This window comes from Falco cherrug, chromosome 2 (genome assembly GCF_023634085.1).
Source record: "Falco cherrug isolate bFalChe1 chromosome 2, bFalChe1.pri, whole genome shotgun sequence".
Taxonomy (NCBI): Eukaryota; Metazoa; Chordata; class Aves; order Falconiformes; family Falconidae; genus Falco; species Falco cherrug.
Window position 1 is genome coordinate 80,896,163 of NC_073698.1, and position 23,462 is coordinate 80,919,624.

General features: G+C 39.8%; 2 protein-coding genes across 4 annotated transcripts in view; both read left to right on the top strand.

The window, feature by feature from the left end:
* Positions 1-2,445, top strand: part of TRAPPC10 (trafficking protein particle complex subunit 10) — a 44,358-nt gene extending 41,913 nt beyond the window's left edge. For all 3 annotated transcript variants that reach the window (XM_055702366.1, XM_055702367.1, XM_055702368.1), the window contains one exon: positions 372-2,445. In XM_055702366.1, coding sequence (XP_055558341.1) covers positions 372-610 — 239 coding nt within the window. In that variant the 3' untranslated portion in view covers positions 611-2,445. The remainder of the gene's footprint in view (positions 1-371) is intronic.
* A 640-nt stretch (positions 2,446-3,085) lies between these two features.
* Positions 3,086-22,769, top strand: PWP2 (PWP2 small subunit processome component). Its single transcript, XM_055701207.1, has 21 exons — positions 3,086-3,209; positions 3,304-3,416; positions 4,183-4,277; positions 4,663-4,762; positions 5,758-5,901; positions 6,347-6,482; positions 6,996-7,216; positions 8,861-9,004; positions 9,824-9,894; positions 10,595-10,731; positions 11,852-12,000; positions 12,650-12,797; positions 13,984-14,134; positions 14,482-14,662; positions 15,634-15,781; positions 16,880-16,988; positions 17,458-17,523; positions 17,887-18,105; positions 20,370-20,520; positions 21,582-21,656; positions 21,826-22,769. The coding sequence occupies exons 1-21, from the start codon at positions 3,192-3,194 to the stop codon at positions 21,983-21,985; spliced, it is 2,736 nt and encodes a 911-aa protein (XP_055557182.1). The 5' UTR covers positions 3,086-3,191; the 3' UTR covers positions 21,986-22,769.
* Positions 22,770-23,462: the final 693 nt, after the last annotated feature.

Here is a 23,462-nt window from a genome sequence, read left to right on the forward strand (position 1 = left end):
TGAAGAGTTTAAATTACCATAGCCACCTAGAGTATTTATCTGTACTGTGGAGTAATCCTAGAGCTGTAGTGACAGTTCACTTGTACGAGCTACTTACCATTTGTCAGCAGAGCTCCAGGAACTGCCAGCATGCACCCTTCTAGCCTGTGACAAATGTGAGGTATTGCTACTTAAATTTTCCTTAGAAACCATTATAATTCACTTTGTTACATCTGCTGCTGCCCAAAAGCGTGCACAGACTGTTACCTCAGCAGAGATGATCAGTCACTGTTAACATATGGTAAGCTGACTGTGCGTCTGAGCTCTGAAATAATTTTGAAGTTGTTTAGTCACTCCATAGAATAAAACTTGTGGGTTTTTCTTTTAAACAGATAGCTGGATTGAAAATGATAACCTGTCTGTGGACAAGAATGTGGATGATCAAGCTGACAGCAGCAGCATAAGGAGCAGAGGTAGCTTGCATTCTGCAGCTAGCGGGGAACACAAAGGTTTGCCAATGCCCCGTCTGCAATCCTTTTCATCTGGTCAGGTCTTCAACTGCAGCACGGGTATGCAAATACTTGTCATTCCCAGCAAGGACGACCATGTTCTGGAAGTCAATATCACGTGACAGCTTGGCACGAAAACAAAACCCTTTAGAAACTGGATATAAAAGCACTTTAAAGGATTATGACCTGATTAGTCTTTGTTGTAACATTCTAACTCTAAGGAGACCTATGGCACTGAACATGTACCGGCCATGGAAGCACCAGACAATTGTATCAATTTAAATGTACAGTGAAGCTTGTGTCAGCTAGTTTATATTGCCACTTTAGTATGTTTTGTGTAAGCTACTGGGTTTTCTCCTTTCAGTCACATCCTGCATCACAACACAGGGCAACAAAAACAAAAAATCCAGATATTTGGACCACTTCTTTAGTTTCGTCTGGCAGCCGAGAGATTTGTTTCATGCTTCCTACATATTTTAGAATTTAGATTTGGATGATATAATTATCCAAATTTTGGATTTTTATGTAATAATTTACAGGCTTTTCCACACATGTGCCAGAAACACAGCAAAGCATACAACACATCCACTGGTGTAATAGTTGTTTTTCTGTTGTTTGTGGGGGGTTTGTTTTATCATTGTTAATTCCTGCCATTGCAATTTAATATTAAACTTCCATTGTTTGCATATTTAGATGCATGGAAGAGCTACTGCTATAAACAATCTTAACTGAACAAAATTCCTTAATTTTCTGAGGCTTTCTCCTTCACAGAGTAGACACTGTGATGTCACATATTATATGATTTTTTTTGTGGGGTAGGGGTTGGGTCATCCTCTTGCATAGTTCTTACCAAAGAAAGATACTGATAGAATTTAATAATAAATTATTTGGCTTATTAAGTTCCCAGATTAATTTCTTTTATTACCATTTCTAAGTGGCTTGGTTTGCTGCCCCAATTTTTAAATTGGGGCAAAAATTTCAATATGATGCGATACTTGAACAGTCAACCTTTCATCATAAAGGCTTAGGGTAATTATTACTGATTAGAGGCCAGACTTCCGCATTCATGATGGAAGAAAGAGGTTGGTTTGATATAGGAAAGCTTGCAGATGTAGAATAATTGTGAAGCAAAGCTAAAACATGTAACTTAAAGAATTTCATTATTTATATCTGAAATGTAAATATGAAAAATGTAAAAAAAAAAAAGTGTAATTTTTGTGAATGTTGCAAATCCACCTGTGACTGGAAAAATTACAACTCCTTCTGACGTCCTGCTTCTGATATTGAAACTTGTGCATTTAATGTGAGAATGACCTTTTCTAATTGCAGATCTATAATGGTGCGTTGTCAACAGACTCCACAGAGGAAAACTGTCCTGCATCAACTACTTGTCAGTAAAACTTAAGTGAGGAACAGCTCATTAGACAAGTTCATTGTTGGTTTGTTTTTTTTTTTTCTATACTCAGGTTCTGCTAAATTATAAAGGGGAAGAAAAAAACCAAACCCTCTTTCCAAAAAGAATCGCAATTAAGTTGAAAAAAGAATAGGCACCCTGCACTGGTCTAAACTTTTTTTTTTTTTAACAATTATTTTAAAAAAAGTTATGTCTAAGTAGATGTATAAAGTAGACCTGGTAGCTGAAAATGTTCTTGTTATGCATCTTCTTTCTGTGAAGGAATGCCCTTTCTCTGTGGAAATCATACCATTTTATTCTGGATAAAACCCAAAGCATCATTTAGCGCGAATGACTGCTGGGATTCTTTGACTGGAAAAGGTAACAAGTTAGTGACTTTGACACTGCAGGTATTATAATTAATTCCATTTTCATGGTTGGCTATTAAATCATTTTTCACATTGTTCTGTAATATACTGTTAAACACATTGTACTAAGATTGTTTAATGAAATTGTAAGCGTTACAGTTCTAAATATACATGTTTTAAAAAGAAAACAACTGCTCTGCTGCTGTGACTGGGCCGTTTTTCTTTTGTTTGAAGGAGCGACTGTTTCATCTATTCTAGACAGAGCTGCTTTCACAGAACAGTGTCTTCTAAGCTTAAACGAGGGGACAGAGCCGGAATAGCGAGCTGAAGCGTGGTTCTGGGGTGTCTGGGGGGGGCTGCCGCTTTCTGGAAAAGAGGTGCCCGCCTGCCGGGCTCGCTGCTGCCGCTCGGGGCCGGGCTCCGGCCTGAGCTCCCGCCCCCGCCTCGGCTCCCCCGGGCGAGCCGCGGGCCCGGCCGCGCTGTCCTGAGGGGAGGGACGAGGCCGGCTGGAGAAGCGACCACGGCTCTGGCAGCGGAGGCCGGGGAGCCGCGCGCTCCGTGCCACGCACCGCGTGCGGAGGCGGGGAGACCGGTACCGCCGCACGGGCTCCGCCGCGGGGCCCGCCTTTCGGGCGGCACCTCCCCCCACCTCTGCCTCGCGGGGCGGGGCGGGGCCGCTGCCGGGGACGCGGCCGCCCCGCCGCGCCCCGCCCCCCCCGCCGCGCCCCGCCCCCCCCCGCCGCGCCCCGCCCCCCCCGCCGCGCCCCGCCCCCCCCGCCGCGCCCCGCCCCCCCGCCGCGCCCCGCCCCCCCCGCCGCGCCCCGCCCCCCCCGCCCCTGGCGGGAAGCTGCCGCCGCACCGGGCGCCTGCGCGGCACCGCCCCGTCTCCGCTTCTGCGCTGCCGCCGGCCGCTCCACGCGGTCCTCACGCGGGGCCGCCGCCATGAAGTTCGCGTATCGGGTGAGTGCCCGGCGGCGGCCGTCCGCCCGGGTGGGACGGGCCCCTCTGCCCCGCTCCTCTGACCGCCTCCTCTTCTTCCCTGCCTCCCCCGCAGTTCTCCGGCCTGCTGGGCACCGTGTACCGCCGCGGGAACCTCAGCTTCACCCGCGACGGCAGCGCCCTCGTCAGCCCCGTCGGGAACAGGATCTCTGTCTTCGACCTGAAGAAGTAAGCGGGACCTGGCGTCTGCTTCGCCCCTCGGCCCGCCTCAGGCCGCCGGCCTAGCGCTGCGCTGGCGCCTGCCGGGGCGGGGCAGGCCCGGTGCTGCCAGCACGGTGTTTTGAGGGGGCGGGCGTAGAGCTTGCGGGAGGCCGCGGGGCTCGGGCCGGGGGCGGCGGGGCGGCATGGCGGCAGCCGGGGCCGCGGGTCCGCCGTGCGTGGGGGCGGGGAACGGCGCCCGTGGCACGGGCGGGCCTTCAGCCGGCGGCGGCCGGGGCTCGCTAGAACGTTGGTTTGCCTTTTGAAACGGCCTGGAAAGGTTCTGGTTCAGCGCTAGGAGTTGGGAGAAAAACTGTCGAGGTGGTGCGCGGCGCGGATTTTCTGTACGTAGGTCTGTGGGGAGAACAGCGCAAGTATGTAAGGGCGTGTTTTGGAAACAAAGGGGGAAATTTTTTTTATTTAGTCGTAAGGTTTCCGTGTGTGCTTCTGCCTTGTACTCCCTCTTCTGTATGGCAAAGCCTAGAATATCGTCTGCCTTTCCTGGTAGGCCAGAATCGTGATTGATGTTCGGGATGCCGGTATTCTGGTCGGGAGCCCATCTCTTACATAGTAGGTGTTTATGGGATTGTGACAGCTAAAGAAATTGTGGGATTTCTGCATCTAAGTTGATTCTGTGGCTCTAACATAGGTATCAAGCCATATTTCATTGATACCAAGGATGATTGTTGTTTTTACACCCTTGTACCTAGTTTACTGTTTCATCTTTTTCTTGCAGTAATAAGTGTGAGACATTGCCATTGGCAACACGGCTTAATATTGTCTGCGTGGGGCTCTCTCCAGATGGAAGACTGGCCATTCTGATAGATGAAGGTACTTCCAGAAAGGAGGCATTTTGTTTTATAAAAGAATGAAATAAAAAAATACAACCTTAAGAGGGGAAAGTCTGTATTGCTACGTATTCAACCTTAATGCAAATTAGGATTGCTCTGCTTTAAAAATTATGTTAAGAATTTCTGGGGAAGATACGTTTATCTACAGAACTGAAAAATAACTTACCTAGAGATTTTAGGTAGTGACTTGTAAGTTTGATTGTATTTTTATTCTTAATAAGCACGCTATCTTGAAAAAAAGTTTCTGAGGAAGTACTTCTGTGTGCCCTCCCTCCCATTTAAGGAAAGAAACTAAGCTTGCTAGGCATAATGGTTTCTTTGGGAACTCGGCTATTTCCATGATCCTTCTTTTTCTGCCCTTACAGAGGGAGCTGCCTTGCTTGTCAGTTTGATTGGGAAATGTGTGATACATCACTTTCATTTTCACAAGCCAGTTCACAGTGTCAGCTTTTCCCCTGATGGCAAGTAAGTAAAGTGTGTATGCTTTAGAACAAAACAACAGAAACTACCCCATAAACTAGTTGTAGTTATGAAGCCATTCTGACCAATCTGGGGATGATACCTGTTGATGAAATAGGGGAGATTTTGAACTGATCAGGGTCACTTTATCTGTAAAGTTGAGAGGGCAAGAAAAAGCAAAGCCTTGGAAACAGATACCAGCAGGAAAATTGCCTGTCACAGATGCTGTCTGTGGTGGTACTGTTGGAAACAGATGTGCTGCGAATCATCTGTTCTTAAGGGGGGAACAATTGGAACCACAGTATTGCGTGATGGCAGTTGTGGCAGTACAGAGTTTCACTGCTGACTTGGTTTAGTCTAAGACAAGTGTACTACTGAAAGGCAATTCTCTGAATCAAGTGCTGCTTTTCACGTCCCTTATATTTTAACTGCATGGTCACAGATACAAAGTGAGGTGGTGTTAATGTTAGAAGGGTTACGAAGATGAGAGGAAAAGTTCCCCTTTTAGCAGCATTCCTCAGTTGGATTGACTTAAAGTGATCTTGAATGAGCTTTTGCTTGAAAGTTGGAATCGCAGTTCTGGGTTAGGGAATTATAATGGCAACAGGACCAGATAAAAGAATATGTGTAACGGGTGCAGAATCTTTGTGTTTCTGAAAGTGGCCAATATATGGAGGTGAAGAGAGGTTGAAATAGAATATCTTGTTTTGATTGTTTGAACTTTTCCTTCCTTCATGGGTATTAGAAATAAATATTTCATTATTCAACATAAGTGATTTTTACTGAAGTTTTTCTGTCTTACAATGCGTTATGTTGGGGGATACTATCAATATGCAAATGATTTTTGGTTTTTCATTTGAAGGCAATCCATATTTATTAATGTATATATGAGTAACGTAGAAACCTGTTAACATTGTTTTGTTGTATTGCAGTCTTGTACTCAACAATTGTTTGCTTTAACAGCTTTATGTGCAGTTATGCTTTTTCCCCATGTATGACAGGAAATTTGTGATTACAAAAGACAATGTTGCTCTTATGTACCATGCTCCTGGGAGGAAACGAGAATTTAATGCATTTGTCCTGGACAAAACTTACTACGGTCCCTATGATGAAACAACTTGTATTGACTGGACTGATGATTCCAAGTGAGTTGTTAAGCACTATGTACCTGCTCATGTTGTTAATATTTGTATGCATGTTACAGTCCATCTTTCCTCTAAAGTATTGTACTAGCTTTACAAGTTCTTTTTGGCTCTTTTGTTTCTCATTCTATCTTGAATTAAAAAGAAGCATTAGTCAGACTAAAAAGTATAAAATATGCATATACTGGGGATCAGCAATAGATTCTTGCTTGAAAATGCCTAATGATCCATAAAAGCAACATATCTTAGGTGTGTGAGCATGCCTGGCCTTTTGTATGTATTTAATCTCATCTACCTTTGCTAGAGTTGCCAACCTCAGTTTACAACTCCTGTGTGTGTAAAATCACTTTTGAAGTAGTGACTGGTATCTTCCTGCTCAGAATGCTTTCCGCCCAGTGAAGAGTTTTGCAATGTAGTTTTCTAATTGAAATTGCATTTTCTTTTGTAGATGTTTTGCAGTAGGGAGCAAGGACATGTCTACATGGGTGTTTGGAGCAGAACGATGGGCAAACTTGATCTACTACTCACTTGGAGGGCATAAGGATGTAATAGTAGCCTGCTTTTTTGAAGAGGACAGTCTAGATGTATGTATAATCATACAACATTTTTGAATTTTAATATTAAAATAGTTGAAGCAGAATCTTATCTACAGATAAGGATGCTGACTGTTCTGAGTATATCTCAGAATTTAAAAAATACCTGAGTAACATGTCTCTCAACTTCTCTGCTGTAAACTCTGTGGAGTTTACAATTCCATGAAGAAGTAAGCTTTAGAAGGAGAGTAAGTTACTTAAAATTGCTTTCCAATAAAGTTACAGTTTAAAATATAAAAAAATTAATTAGGTATAATACTAACTGGTAATCAAATTGCTTTTGGTCTTTTAAAAAACTATTTGAGAGCAAGTGAAGTAAATCACCAGTTCTCAAGTGAAAATTTGCAAGTGAATTTTCCAGATCAAAGCACCTTGAATTCTGGAGGACTAAGTAATGCATTATCCTAATATTTGACTTGATAATCCTTCTGTAATTCTATTCATAACAAGACAGCAGAGTATGAAACACAGGCGTTACCTAATGTTTGTGTGTTTGTATTCTAGCTGTACACAATTAGCCAGGATGCAGCTCTCTGTGTGTGGCAGTGTGATACAGAGCTTGATGGTCTGAAGCCCATACCCCCTAAAGATGCAGGTAGGGAAAAAAATGCAGCAAAAGATGATGAAGAGTTTCTCGAAGAGCCGAAGGGTGAAGAAATTCATGGAAAGGCCAATCCAAATGAACAAGAGACTAGAGAGAAGGTTAAATATTCACGCGTTGCCAAGTAAGTGATTTTTAAGTTTTCCAAGGACAAGAGTTGTTACGGGGATTTACTATATTGGGCTTTTTTCACCCTTTGTCACTCATTCAAAGCAGTATAAAACTTTGCCCAGGATGTAATAATTTACTATAGATCCCATTTTAAATAGTTTCAGTAGAGAACACATTTGTTTTACCTTGACAGGTGGTCAATACCCTTCACCTTCAGCGTAACAACTCAGTGTAATTTTAATGTATAAGAAATACCAACTTAGGATGTACATGTTGTTTGAAACTCAGAAAGTGTAATGAGATTTTTGTACAGTGTCATTTTAAGTCTAGAGGCTTTGAGCTCTTGCAGGAAGAGATTGATTGACTTCAAGAAGTAACAGCAACATTTGGTAAAGGTAGCTCATCAGCTTCTTTGGTGAACTACTTGAAGATGCCTTCCTGAAGGATCTCCCTATTTCTCCACATCAAAGGAGATCATAGATTCATAGAATCATTTTGGTTGGAAAAGACCTTTGAAATCATCTAACTATTAACCCAGGACTGCCAAGTCCACCACTAAACCATGTCCCTAAGCACTGCATCTATGCGTTTTTTAAACACCTCCAGGAATGCTGATTCCACTGCCTCCCTGGGCAACCTGTTCCAGTGCTCGACCACCCTTTCAGTGAAGAAATTTTTCCTAATATCCAATTAAACCTCTCCTGGCATAACTTGAGGACATTTCCTCTTGTCCTGTAGCTAGTTACCTGGGAGGAGAGACCTACCCCCACCTGCCTACAGCCTCCTTTCAGTTAGTTGTAGAGAGCAGTAGGAAGCCCCCTGCATTTCCTCCAGACTAAACAATCCCAGTTCCCTCAGCTGCTCCTCTTGAGACTAGGATGTGACTTATAAAGTATAATCCAGCTTCAGGATGGTCACAACATTTAGCTTTGCGTGAAGAAGGATAACGTTTTTAGGCAATCTCTTGTCAGTGGAGGGAGGGAGAGATGGGATGCATGTAGGGGCCGACTGGGACACCGAACATCAGGTTTCTGTGCTCAGTCTCTGACTGTGAAGGAGACATAGCGCACCCTACCCCACCCTAGGTTGGAATTAGCCTTAGTGAACATCACTTCCATACTGGAGGTATTTGGAGTGTACAACTGTTGGATAATGTTAGATGCTCTTTTATTTGTCATGTGGTGCTTACCTGTTTAATTCCTGTGAGAGCTAGAGCTACAGAGAAACCGAGAAGACCGTCTTCACTAGACGTACAGTATTTACAACTATTGCTTCAATTCCTTATTTTGTAAAAGGACCACATGCAGAGGGATAGCCAGTGAATTCATGAGAGCCATCCATACTGGTATTAGATGATGGAAAGGAAATGCACAGTGCTGTTCCTCTGAGGTTAACTTTTGGTCCTTTTATTGCATGTGATCAGATGTCACTTCTGATAATGAGATTACTGTAGAAGCTGTACACATTGAGCAGAAGAGAGTTAGCTTCCATTGGCTATGTCAAGTATGTGTATCTTTAGGAGTTCCTGGAACTACTGCTTTTTAGTTTTATTGTAGGATACCTTGATCAAAATACTTGACCTATACTGAAATGCAGCTCTAACAACATACTTCTCTGTCACATTTGCTTTCCTTCTTTCTTATTTCTTTGATACCAGGTATTTTTTCAATAAAGAGGGAGATTTTAATAACCTGACATGTGCAGCCTATCACAAGAAGACACACCTTTTAGTCACTGGTTTTGCCTCTGGAATCTTTCACCTCCATGAGCTTCCGGATTTCAATCTGATCCACTCCTTGAGGTGAGGTATGGGGTTGTCATTGTTACTTGGTTTGATTTGGGGTGTGTGTGGGGCGTGTGTACATTTTTGGGGGGAGGTGTCTTGTTTGTTTGACTAAGAACATACCATGTTTAGTAGTGAAGGATGAAGAATTGTAGAATTACTTAGGTTGGAAAAGACCTTTGTGATCATCAAGTCCAACTGTTACAATCAAAGCATGAAAATCTTAAAACATGAGTATCTATTTAGTATCTGTAAAGGCAGAATCATAGTTAGACTTTTGTAATAAATACCATACAACTCCATTCCACAGCTTATTATGGAAAAGTGAGATCTGAATGAAGAACTTCTGAGCAGTTAGTTGTGGGCCTTAGATTTCTTCAACACTGTGCAGTGGACTTTGTTTTCAGTTACTTTATAGAAAATTGAGAAAATACCTGGAAAAAAATTGTGTAAAATTATCTGTAAATTGTCTCTAAGTTAAAAAATAAACCCATAGTTCTTTTCCATCCCTGTATGATGCTAGTGAAGGAATGCATCATTTCCCTGTACAGAAGAAATATTTTTTTTTTCTTGAATGTAGGGGGTTTTATTCTTTGCTATCAAGTATATCTTTGAGATATAGATATGTTGTCTTCATTCTGAATAAGGCTGTATTGTCTGTTTCATGATTCTAAGTATAATAAAGGAAAGAATTTGTCTGCAACTTGTGATGTTACAGTGATACAGAAGTTCAGTAATCAAAGAACTTGCTTGAACAGAGGTAATAAACCCTAGATTTGAAGTTTTATCACACAATGCGTGAAAAAGCGAGTTTGTTTATTGGGTAATTCTCTTCAGTATTTCAGACCAAAGGATAGCTTCTGTTTCTATCAACTGTACGGGGGACTGGATTGCCTTTGGATGTTCAGGTTTGTAATTTTTTTTTGTCTGTTTCATGGAAAAATTAGGAATGTTGTGGGCATGCAAGCCCCAAATCCTCTTACTAGTCTTGACCCCAAATGTTAAAGTTTTGTTAATAATTTATAGTCTCATCTCTCTAGTGTCTAAATATAGTAATGCAAGTATCCTTTATTAATTTATCCTTACAAAATTCTTGTGATTTAGGAAAATATTTTGTTGACAAAGGAAAAAGTATGTTTCATATATGAAAACTTAGCAGAATTAGGATAAAGCCCATATCCCTTGCACTTTATAATATACTTTCATTCTGGGTCCAGTCTCTTCCTTTGCCACTTGTTGCGTGTGCCATTTTACAAAGCTGCCTGGATGTTCCAGCATTCCCACTCGATCCAATAATGATTTGCATGGTAACCAAGATTCAACTTCTATATGCAGCCCTGCTTTTCTTTCCATCTCATTTATCAGCTGGTCGATAACATTGCTGTTGTAATACTCAGAATGTTAATCCAAGTAACAGCACCTGGTTGTTGAGGAAAGTTGCCTTGAACTTAAAGGGAAAGGGCTTTTATTAAGATCGATAGATGTGTAGTGCAACCTGTCTGCATCAACATTTTTGGATTTTTATGGTGCTTGCAGTTAGGTCTTTTCTGGCTTGCATTTGCAGGATTATTGTATTCAAAATACTGGTTAATACTTCTGCATTTACAGGTTTGGGTCAGCTCCTGGTGTGGGAATGGCAGAGTGAGTCCTACGTGCTGAAGCAGCAGGGACATTTCAACAGCATGGTTTCATTAGCGTATTCTCCAGATGGACAGTACATAGTAACTGGAGGGGAGGATGGGAAAGTGAGTAAGGCAGTATTACTGAAATGTGAACTTAAGTCTTAATGGCATAGTAAGCAGCTTGGATTTTCATTTTATGTACAAAACCATTACTGTACCTGATACATTTTTTTTCTTAATATAGACTAATAGTTTTTTGTCTTCACTTTTCCTAAATGTTTTGAATTTTCTCTTTAGAGCGTATATATTTTGATTTATTATTACTGGTATCCTTTGCAAATTGCATCACTTATGCTTTTTAGCAGATGATTTTTTAATTATTATCGATGCAGTCACCATAAACACAAAAAGGTCTAATTCATCAAATGTTAATTTATATATGCTTCTGGTGGTTCCATGACCTTTCAGGTTGAGAGAACTTCAGTCACCCATATTCATACCCCTTTAGTAATTGGTTTTTATGTGAAATTAATTTCACATTATTTATAAAAGTACAACTCCTACTAAACAGATTTTTCTGAAATGTGCCATTGCAGAAGCTTATTATTTAAAAGAAAAATTAGCTTCTCATGGATGACTTGTATTGAAATGATGAACTACATGTACAGGTACCCTTTTTGTAAAGATGTTTTGTAGAGTAATCCCACAATCTCGGCACGTAAATGGGACAAAGATAGTATTGTATTTCCTACCAGAACTGAATGTCAGGAAAAGACTTGCCACTTCATGGTTTCTGCCCAAACTGACCAAATCCCAGAAGTCTTAAACTTCTGATAGCTAAATGCATAACATTTTTGGTTGGCAGGGAGAATATTGATATATCATCTCAATTGTAACTTCTGGAATGGCTTCACAGTTGGTTTTGAATTTGATACTTGTCCTATCCATAGACAGCACAAATCTTTGTAGCCCAAAATGCTCCCCAAGTGCTATTGCTTTCCTTGAAAATTAACTTCAAGATCTTTTTGTCAATCTCCAGTTAGATTTTCATGTTGTATATGTATCTTTAGGGGTTTAATGATAAGCTGTGGCCTGTTTGCCTCACTTTCACAGAATTCCTTGCTAAACTCCTTTATACTGTTGCAGAGTTGTAGGTCAACTTTTCTTTGCTATTTTGCTGCCATACCCTTTCTGTCTGAATTGATGATGGAGATTCTAAGAAGTCTTTTCTTGTCTTTTGCAGGTGAAAGTGTGGAACACTTCAAGCAGCTTTTGTTTTGTCACTTTTACAGAACATACCAGTGGTATAACTGCTGTAACTTTTACTTCCAATGGTTATGTCATTCTGAGTGCTTCCCTAGATGGAACAGTGCGTGCCTTCGATTTACACAGGTGACTCCTTATAAAAGCTTTTGTGTCTCATTTAGTCTTCAGCTTTCACACCCCAACTGTGTGAAAATCACAGCAGACTGCTGATTGCTTGTTTCCATTTGCACAAATGTGAGTGCTGCTTTATTCATTTTTTGATTCAGCCTTTCATTCAAATTGAGATAAGTCATAAGGATTCCTGTCACTCCATCCAGTTCCTGTGAAGAAAATTCTGTAAGAACTTTTCCCAGAGAGGCTGGAAATCCAGTAAGGTTATTGTTTGGCTCTACTCAAATGGGGAGAAGGTAGCTAACAAAGTTTGCCATGGTTTTATTGGTTGAGCCATTGTCATATAACTGCATACAGAACAGGATATGTAAACAAGCCCACGTTTCCTAAAGAACGCACATATGCTATGTAATAGAAGAAAGCTCTTCTGTTTGAGTGGTTTTGGCTGTTACTTCTGCAGAGTTGTTGATACCTTTTTTGAATCTTGGAATCATGCGGAGGCATTGCATCTAATTTTATACAAAGAATATTTTTTCTATAGGTAGCTTAAAAGACTTTACAAGTATAATGAAATCCTTTTTTATTTTTATTTACAAATATATTTGTAAAACGTGTTTAAATTTACCTAAGATGTCTTCATAATTTATTTTCGTATTTACAACAGATACCGCAATTTCCGTACCTTTACATCTCCACGACCAAGTCAGTTCTCTTGTTTAGCTGTGGATTCCAGTGGAGAGATTGTGTCAGCTGGTTCCCAGGATTCCTTCGAAATATTCATCTGGTCAATGCAGAGTGGGAGGCTGCTAGATGTAAGGATTTACAATATCAGAGGACTTGAATTTAATGTAGATCATGACGTTACTAAGTAACTTTGGGATTAGTTGGAGGGTTTTAACAGAACATGTGGGGTTTTATTTCTAGGGGTTTTGTTTGGTTTTGTGTTTATATTTTTCTGTTATATTTATATTCAAGAACCAGAGTGACACTATGTAACTCTCAGCAATTTTTTATTTATTTTATGGAGGCTATCCTGGATTTGTGTGGGAAATAGTTTATAGAATTTTTGAGTGATGAGCTCTTTCTGGCTGGTGAAGTTATACCAACAGTGCCGAGCTGTCATATGAGCGTATGAGAGTCTTTCATGCTGTAGTTGTTCAGAGATGTTCTTTTCTACATATTTTCTGCAGGCAATGAAGAAATTGTACATGCTTTAAGATTGATAGAGATTTTGTGGACAGTTTTGCTGGAGCAGAGCAGGGGCATGATTATGTAGAAGGTTTTTATTGTGTAAAGTGAGAATATTAAGTTAAATCGCCACCATCTTGCTGCTATTTTGAAATTATTTTCAGCATGAACGTAATAAAAGAGGGACCCAGTACTTCTGAGCAAATCAAAGTCATTTGCTGTTTAATTTTTAAGCATTATTGTGCATCTTGTACAAGTAGATGAACTCAGCAATTCATGTATATAATTTGGCATAGCTATTGAATATACATCACTATAGTAACTCAGAGTATACTTGAGTGCAGTTACTTTCCTTGATTTATTTTGAGAGGAGAAGGAGCTCCATGCCGTAAGAATCTGTATTACTCTTATTCACTGTTTTTATAAGCATTTTTCCTTAAATGTTTTCAGCTGCAGGACATCTTGAATTCTTTCTGTGCTTTTTCACAGTTGGTCTGATTGTTCTGATAAGCTGGGGTGGGGGGGAGCGCAGTTTTCCTAAGTCATGGTCTCTAAAGAGGCTCTGTATGCATAGGAGTGGTTGCAGATGCCTATGCAGCCGTAGTACTTCTGTGAAATGCTTTAAAACTTCTGAAAATTAAAAGTTGACATCGCTGGTATGTATCATGCCAAATGTCCAAAAGTCACCTCAGGCATGTGTGGACAAGTTAGGCATGGTTTCATTGCTGTATGTAGAGTTTACTGAATGCAGATTACATGAATTTCAGGTTTTTTCACCTAATTCCATGTTATCTTTTCTTCTTTTATTAGGTCTTATCAGGTCATGAGGGCCCCATCAGCAGTTTGTCCTTTAACCCCATGAAGTGTGTTCTAGCTAGTGCCTCTTGGGATAAAACTGTCAAGTTATGGGACATGTTAGACAGCTGGAGAACTAAGGAGACGCTAATACTGAACTCAGATGGTAACTTCATTTCATCTTACATCAAATATAAAAATATTATCAATTATATTTCAAGAATGAACAACAGAACATGTCAAATACAGACTCACTCATTCTTGGTAATGAAAACTGAAAGTTGAGGTAGTCCTGTAGTACTTGATTAACAGTGTAAGAAATCTTTTTTTTATTTAATACTAGCTCTAGCTTTATAATTAGCTAAAAACTTGTATGCTGTCCAGAGAAAAAGCAGGTACTTGTTACTCTTAAGCTTCTTTTGGTAGTTGAGATGAGATCCTAGAAAAGTAGAGGGTATTTTCTTTGAAAACATATCTGACTGCATATTTAACCGTTAATTAAATTCTTTTCAGTTCTTGTTGTTGCTTTCCGTCCTGATGGCAAGGAGCTTGCAGTTGCTGCTTTGAATGGACAGATAACATTTTGGGATCATGAAAATGCAGTACAAACTGGCTCAATTGAGGGAAGGCATGATCTTCAGATGGGGAGGAAGGAGCTTGATAAAATAACTGCCAAACAAGCAGCCAAGGGAAAGTAAGTGAATGAGATTGCAGTGAAAAGAGGGTGCCACACTGGCTTGCTTTGGAATTGTTTCTTTATATTTTGTTTTTTACATGAAGGTTTCAGAGTGTGTCTGCTGTTCAAGTGCTGTGATCTTGATGCTGGAATTTAAAAGACTGCCTGACTTGGTATCTGGAAGGATTCTTTTTGTCTCTTGCTGTGTTAACCCACTGATCAGCATCATTCTGAGCTTGTATTCTTGTTGTCAGTTATAGGTTTGAGTTGCCAGCATAATAGTAAGCTTCTCATGACAAATTGTTCATTTGCTGAATGTGACAGGTTTTTAGGTGGTTATCTTGTTGTGTAAGCACTAGTATGTAACTATTAGTGTGTAGAAACTGTGACATTTTTTTAAAAAAATCTAAATATGCTGTGGGTTTTATTTCATGTTACTATGCATGTGAAGTAATGTTTAAAGGCAAGTTGAATTTGTGTCCTGTCAAAAAGTGTAATGTCAAGTGTAAAGTCATGTGTTTCATTCTTCTCTTTTTCCCTTGAGCCCTTTTTTTTTTTTTCATATTGCTACCTCTCCGAACAAAATGAAAAAAGGAAACAATGACTTTTTGGAAAAAAAGTGGTTTTTTGGTGGTGAGCTGTCAACCGGCTCTTTGAAACATGCCATGACTTTGTTTTTTCTCTAGCTCTTCTGACCATCCTTAGCGTTTTGTAGGGTGTAGTTGAGAGCTCATTCCTGGAACTGCAACTCAGAATCAGAAGTATGGAAGTACTTCAAAAAGCTGTTGAAGTTCTAAACTGTTTGTGATTGATAGTAAAGCCCCAAGTATTTGTGGTAAATGGTTTTGTGTGTTAAATACATGTTGTGTGAATGAAGTTCTCCTCTTTCTCCATGGAATGGTTTTTCTTCTGTGTCTTTATGCTGTAGTCATGTCTTTTAGCTTGGATGTGGTGGTGAAATTAACTGCTTTCTCTTTTTTTATTACTAGATCTTTTACTACTCTGTGTTACTCGGCAGATGGTCAGTCTATTCTGGCAGGTGGATTGTCAAAATTTGTCTGTATATATAATGTCAAGGAACAGATTCTTATGAAAAAATTTGAAATCTCATGCAACTTTTCTTTAGACGCAATGGAGGTATGTGACCACAGGAGTCAGGTTTTTTTCATTCCCCCACCCCTGTAAGACTTTGGGTTTGGTATAACATATCGTTAAGCAGGATTCATGAATGTTTCGTTAAGCAGTTTCATTTTCTTGGTTTTGTGCAGGAAAGGGGTAAGTAAGTACTTCTCAGAAAACAAAATTAATTCCTGATTCTCAGCTAACTAGTCTTGCCAGGTTGTGGTGTGTTTGTGTTGAATGAGCAGAAGAACTCCTATACATGGTTAAGTCAGTTGGCACTTAACTTAAAATTGAAAATTTAAATTGCCAATATTGTGTACTGAGCTAACTTTCCCTGGGTGTCAGTTGCTTGTGTTAGCAAAGAAGTGAAGGATTTTATTGCAGACACAGAACATCACTGACCTTTAGAATCACGGGTTTCTGAATATTGCCAAATGCAAAATTAAATTCCTTTTAAAGTAAACAGTGAAAAGCATCAGAAGGAAAAAATTCCAGTAACCCCTTTTTAACATCCCCTCACCTGAAAGGATGATTGTACCAGCGTTCATGTCAGGCTGTATTTGACTGTGGTTCCAAGTATATTTCTTTGACAACAGTGGTTTGGGAAGCAGCCTTCATTTCTCTGCTGCCCTCTGTTGTGCTAGTGTAGCTCAACATGTGGCTTAAAAGAGGATAGTAGAAGTGAGCCAGATGGAAGAATCCTGGAGGGGATGGGTGTGTAGAAATGGGGGGCAGGGAGGTCTGTAAAACATGGTTTGTGTAGCTGTCTGGCTGCACAGCCCTTACATTAGCACAGTGCAGCTATGGAACCTGAAGGGAAGGAGGAGTGGGTATCTGAGGAAACAGTGCATCTATCAAGTAGAGCAACGTCATGATAATGTGAAACCACAGTCTAAACTGAGCTGTGCTGTTCTGAGGCAGCCTGATTCTCATCTGTGGTTGGACACTGTTGCCTGCTGTTGTGAAATTGTCAGTTTTCTCCATGATTTTGGAGAAGCTTTTGGAAGAAAGTGCAAGGAACTAATCACTAGATAACTCCAGAATGTTATGGAGAATTTTCAGAGGTTTGAGAGAAGATTCAGTGCAGTGAATGGAACTTACATGTTTTTCTAGGAGTACTTGGATCGGAGAAAAATGACTGAATTTGGCAGCATGGCTCTGATTGATGAAGGGGCTGGAGGTGAAGATGATGTTGCCATTCCTCTTCCCGGAGTAAAAAGAGGTACAGCTTTTGGCTTTGCTGTCTTGTTACCAGTTGTGTGGACCAAAACCTTTGACTTCGAGTCAATTCCAGATAAGAAGGGTTTGAATTGTTCAGCTCAGTTTTAAAGTTAGCATTGCCTGAATGTTCTGTAGCCACAGGGTTCTGTTACACAAGTGTTCAGCTGATGTAGGGGTGGATCCTTTTGCATGGTAGAAGCAACAGGAAACAGGGAGGTACTGTGGTCTCCTGGCTGTGGAACCCAGCAGTCCTGATTGAATTTTCAAAGAGCAAAATTCAGTCCCACCACTTTAACTATAGGATCTCTTGGACATGAGCTGTCCCTTACTTAACCCTGTCTTTAACTCTGCCAGGTTTTGGCATGGTCAGCATTATTTTTCAGTATAATAATAACAGCATAGTTAGAGTTGATAACTAGACCGTGAACTTTTGGTGAATATATGAAATTACCACTGAACTTCTCTTTTAGGTGACATGAGTTATCGACACTTTAAACCAGAAATAAGAGTGACTTGCCTGCGATTCTCTCCTACAGGTGAGTATTGACAATTAATGTAGGATTTTTTTTATTCCATATAAAAAGCAAAAGAGTAGAGCATTGGAGGTGTAATAATGAAGTACAGATGCCTTGGAGATGGTCTCTCCAGATGTTACATGGTGCTACTAGGTTTGTAATCTAGTTTCCTTTATAGTGGGTAACTAGGAAACCTCAAGTGTGCATCACTTTCAGCTAGTATTTTTACAAGCATTGTTATTGCTGACAGGTTGATAAATGATGCATGGCTTTTGGTCTTAACCACTTCTTGTAAACAATGAGGAGTCATCTGTATAACATTACTTTTCTGTTTCCATCCTAGAAAACTCAGCTTTGCTCTTAAATACTGTTATTCTCTTCTAGGACGAAGCTGGGCAGCCACCACCACAGAGGGTCTTCTTATTTATTCACTGGACTCTGGGCTAATTTTTGATCCTTTTGAGCTGGATATTGATATTACACCCAGCAATATACACAAAACACTGCATCAGAAGGAATACACTATGGCTATCATCATGGCCTTCAAGCTGAACGAAAAGAAATTAATTCAGGAGGTCATGGAGGCTGTACCTAGCAACGAAGGTGAGTGGATCTTCCATGAAATTTGGCTGAGCTAGCTATAAGCAGAGGTGTGTATGACAAGTAAGTTGAGGCGTAAAGGGTGGAGTTTAGCTCTTGGAGGTGTGGGTTGAGGAGGATAATGTTGACATTTAAGGACTTTCTACTGTAGGTGAAGAGACTAAAGAGGAGGGGATGGTTTTTTTGTAAAAAAAACTAGACTTCTTAGTGTTGGCTTATGTTTTAATTTTACCAGTCTACTGCATGCTCATCTAGTGACTTCCGAACGTGGAATTTAATTAGGTCTGGATATACAGGTAAAGTTTTTGGATGCCAGTTCTCAGAAGCAGCTGATGTTCTAGAGGTGCACAGAAAGTTTAACATGAGTTAGCAGTGTGCCTTGTGATGAAGGCAGTTAACTGATGCTGGGCTGTACTATCAAGTATGTAGTCAGCAATTTGAGGAAAGTGGTTAGTCTTCTTTGTTGAGCATCTGTGAGACCGTGTCAGGAGTACTGTGACTAGTTTTGGGCTCAACAGGAAAGACAGGCATTGATACTCTGAAGCATCTGGTGGAGGGCTTGGAGAATGATTGGAGGGCCAAAGTGCATGACAGCTGAGGAGCAGCTTAAGAGAGCTGGGTTTGTTCAGTCTTTAAAGAGGTGGGGAATATTTTTACTGTCTTCAAGTGCCTAAGTGAATGTTAGAAAGAATGCAGAACCAGACTTGGAGTTGCACAAGGATACAACGAGAGGCAACACGGGAAATTCCAACTAGATATTAAAACCAATAGTATTATGTTGGGGGTAGTCAAATACTGCAGCGGGTTGACAAGGGACTCAGTGGCGTCTCCATCCTTGGAAATGGTCTGTACTCAACTGGGTAAAGCTGTGTGCCAGCTGCTCTAAATTAGTCTTGCTTTGGACTGCAAAAATTTGAAGCCACTTTGTAACTGTCAGCTCTTAGAAGTTTTGTTCCTTTAGTTTATAGTGTTAAATTCATCCCTGTAAATGAACGTGAATGTGGCCCTTATAGAGGGCTGTGTTCACACAAACCAATCATTATTAGTTAGTCCAAGCTCTTTCTGACAAGACAGAACTGCTTTCATAATTGTGACGACCGAAACAAAAGGAACAGCTAAGATGTCACTTAGCTTTGGAGAACATTTACTGAAGTCATTCTCTAGCACCCTTTTCATCATTTTGATAAGCAGTGTTCACATTCATTAGCTATTTATGGTAGACACGACCTTAAAAATAATCTTCCAGTAGTGTATTCTACTTAACTTTGTAACTCCATTAACAGTTCTGTCATAGTAACTTTAAAGTGTATTTTCTTAGCTTTACCTCACTGTTACCGCAGTGAAAGGACATAATTTCCTTCCAGTGTTTCATTTGTAAAACATAAAAGGTCCTTTGGAGGATTTTCTTTCTTTATTCTCTAGGCAGCAAGCCTGATAATTATGCATGTCAGAGTGAGTCATCTTTTGCATACCTAGGTTGCATAACGGTGTTTGCCTCTGTCTGGCAACACTTACTTTTCTTTTACTGATGTTAACCAAAACTCCGTGTACAGGCAGGACTGGGTAAGTAGGCAGGCACCAAAACCTCAGAAGCAGAGGATGAGGCATGGAAATGTCAAGCGTTGTAACCTGCTGCTAACAGAATGAATGTGTGCCTGTTTCTTTAAAAGTGAAAATCTTTTTTTCACAGTTGAATGTTACATAGGCCAGTTGGGGTGACTGCAGAGAATAGGAGTTGGTTATTTTTGAGAGAGGATTATATATAATGAGGTCATCATAGTTACATGTGAGGTTATTTTGAATGCTTATAAATTATGCTTCTTTGTGCTGTGCGATTGTTAACAGCATTTAGACACTTCCTCTGTGAGCAGGTGACTTGGCTATCTTTTCTTAGATAAATTAAAGTCAGAAGCAACAAGATTTCAGTGAAGTCTAGTCACACAAAAAGAGGAGTAAAGGGTGAAAGTAAAAGTTCAGAAGAAGAGCTGGTAGGGAGAGTATTCTGTTAGGAAGGGAGAACTTGAGGTGGGGGTGTGCAGTTAGGTTCTTGCTTTTTAAATACAGTAGTGATTGGAAGGCTCAAAGAGGAAAGACTTGTCCCCTGAGAGACTATGGTAGTGTACCCCAAAATATACAGTATTAAATACCAAATAGTTGCCAAGATAGTGCTTTCTTCTTCCCCTTATGCTTTCCTGTGGTCTCTTTTATGTTATTCCACATAATAATTCAGCTCTTGTGTCTATGGGCTTTTTTCCTTTTTTGCACAGTTGATGTTGTTTGCTCATCGCTCCCAGACCTGTACGTGGAGAAAGTATTGGAGTTCCTGGCCTCTGCTTTTGAGATATCTTGTCATTTAGAATTCTATCTTACTTGGGCTCATAAGTTGCTCATGCTGCATGGACAGAAACTGAAAACAAGGTGAGACCCTGTGAAAGTCAGCATTTTAAAATTTATTTACCTGTCAGTTTAAAGTTTTTACTTAACATTTACTGACATTCTATATAATGTGTATACAACAACTAAAACTACTTAATTTTTACAACTACTTTACTAACAGTAAAAGTTACAGTTTGGACTCGATGGTCTTACAGGTCTTTTGCAACCTAAGTGATTCTGTGGTTCTGACAGGTGCCTATGATAGACTTGGAATGCATAGTAGGATTGGTGAGGATAAAGTGCAAAAGCATTTTTCAAATGTTACAGGTAAAACTTTGCATAGCATGCTTAGCCTATAAATGCATAAAGATTTCAAGAGTGATGGTAGGATTTTGGCAATTGTCTTTTTAAACAATTGTGCATATTAAAATACAACTGAAAAAGAATGTGCAGGTACTGACTGCATTTTTATAGACTTGTGATTATAGTATGCGTTCTTATCTTGTTAGTACTCTGTTTTCCTACATAGTTCTTTTCAACTACCTGGGCCTGGTCTGTGAATTACATTCAGCTCACCCATAGTACAGAGTTTATAGACTATGGGAAACACAAACAGGCAAATTTAGAAATTTAAAATGGGCAAAATGCAAGTAATCCAAAAAGGAGTCCTGCAGGTTAAAAAGTGTATCATGTAACTCTTGCTTCAGCGTGGGTATTGATGTTTCAGTTACTGATACGACTAGAACAAATTCTCTCCTTTTGTTGGCTGTTGAAGTAGAAGAGAGTGATTTAAGACAAAGTCTTCCTTGTTCAGAAAGTTTTGTAGTTCCTGGAAGGAACTTGTCATCACAGCAGCAAGCAGAATTAGTATTTTGAGTTGCAGTGTGAACATTAGAAAAAATTTATTTCCGGTGAGATACTACTTGTATTGGGTATAATCATTGAGGGCAAAGTCAAAAGCAAAGAGCTTTTGTTTATTTAATATTATCTTGAAACATTTGTGTTGAAATGGTAACATAAAAATGTTGAAAGCATAGAAAAGTTTTAGATTTCCACATGAAAATACAAATGGCACTGCAAACTGCCTGTTTTCTCCATTCAAGGTCAGTGAAGCTGCTCCCTGTGATTCAGTTCCTTCAGAAAAGCATCCAACGTCATTTTGAAGATGTTTCAAAACTGTATGTATCACTATATTTAAAAGTTGAAATCAAAACCCTGTACAAAAGTGTAATGTGGGGGATGATAGTGTGGTATTAGAACTTCTGAAGTGGTGTTCTTTTAGAGGTGTTTTTATTTTAGGAGGAAAATGGAATCTTGTTTCTGACATGTTCTTGTCTATTTTTACAGCTGTGAATGGAATATCTACAATATTAAATATGCATTGGCCATTTCGCAACAGCGGGGCATGAAACGTCTGGCGGAAGAAACATCAGCAGATGAAGAAGACTTGGATTCTGACAGTGATTTTCTTATGCAAGAAGTTCGTAAAGACAATTTTAGTTCTTAGTTACTCTTTGTGAGAGGGAGAGAACCCAAGACAGTAATTTTAAGCAGTGGTATTCACTGAGAACGAGTGGCCCTCATAGTGGCGTAATTTAGCTCTTCTTAACAGTGTGGATGGGGTTACATGTGAGTTAGTGAGGGAAATGTAGGGTAGACAAAGTGCCATCCATGGTGTGTTTGGTGTACCCTTTGGCCACAACTTGACAGCATTGGTTTTTTGATTAATTGATTTCTTTTTTTTTATTATTCCTGATTTCAAGTAAGAAAAAAAATGTTTTCTTGTATCAGTGAAGTTAGGAGTATGGCTTGAAGAAGTGCATTCTGTATTAAAAATGCATTGTACATAGATTAACTATTATGAGTTTTGTAATGCAGTCTTGTCATACTTAAGACTTCCCCCCCACCCCCACCCCTTTTTTTTTTTTTAATAATTGTAAATTGGAGGTCTACATACTGCTTTCAACTGACTTTCAATGTTGTTTTACTTGGTTTTAATACATACATATTACTGGAACACTGTTTTCTTTGTTCTGTAACTTCCAAACCTGATGAAGTTTATGAGGATGGTACACCCATAGCAACAAATACTGGGCTGTACAACTTTTGCAGAGGTTAGTTAATGATCTGGAGATACTGTAGTAAAAATTTGTTTGGAAATTACCAACTCAATAATGTAACTTAAACTGTAAGAGGATATGTTACAGATGTTTCTTTTTCTGACAAAAGCCCTTTCTTGTCTTGTTTTTTTAAAAATGTTGTTTATTAACATATTAAAATCTGAAACTTGATTTCGTTGTTTCTTGTGAATTGGTGTGAGAATTGGCTGGTAACGACAGTGAGGTCCTGAATACAAAGAACTGTATCTGTGCTTGTAATACTTCCAAGCCACATGTTGTGTAAGGGCTTTGTTAGTGAAGATACTGCAATGTGTATAATAACAATGAGCTAGAATTTTTTTCCCCAGCATGTTCTGTTTTTCTGGATTTGTTTTCTGTTTACTTTCCACTTTTGGAATAGAGGAGAGGTATGAAGATGAAAAACTAAAAACTGCTGAAGAAAAAAATAAGTCCCAAATATATGACAAACACAGTTAGTTTGTAGAGTTTCAGTATATAAAGATGCACTTGCTACTTAAGAAAAGCAAATCACTTTGCTATGTTCTATTTACAGTAAAATGTTTAAAAATATCTTCAGTTGCTGGTTCCCCCTTACCATGCCAATGGTAAGGTCATGCCAATGTTTCAGTGTCTCAGAGGTGTGAAGGTACGGCTGGGTTGGAGTGATGCTTGTGGAAGATGGTCGATGGTACTGTGATGGGATTTGGAATTGCTCGTCATTCTTCACCCCTCTGCTGCCTCCTCCTACGGTGGTCGAAAGCAGGCTTCCTTCCCCTGGGTGGAAGGAGGAGGCATAGCTGGGTAGGGAAGTAGTAGTGCAGGAAGAAGGCAAAAATCCATCTTGGGATACTTGTAAAACTGAAG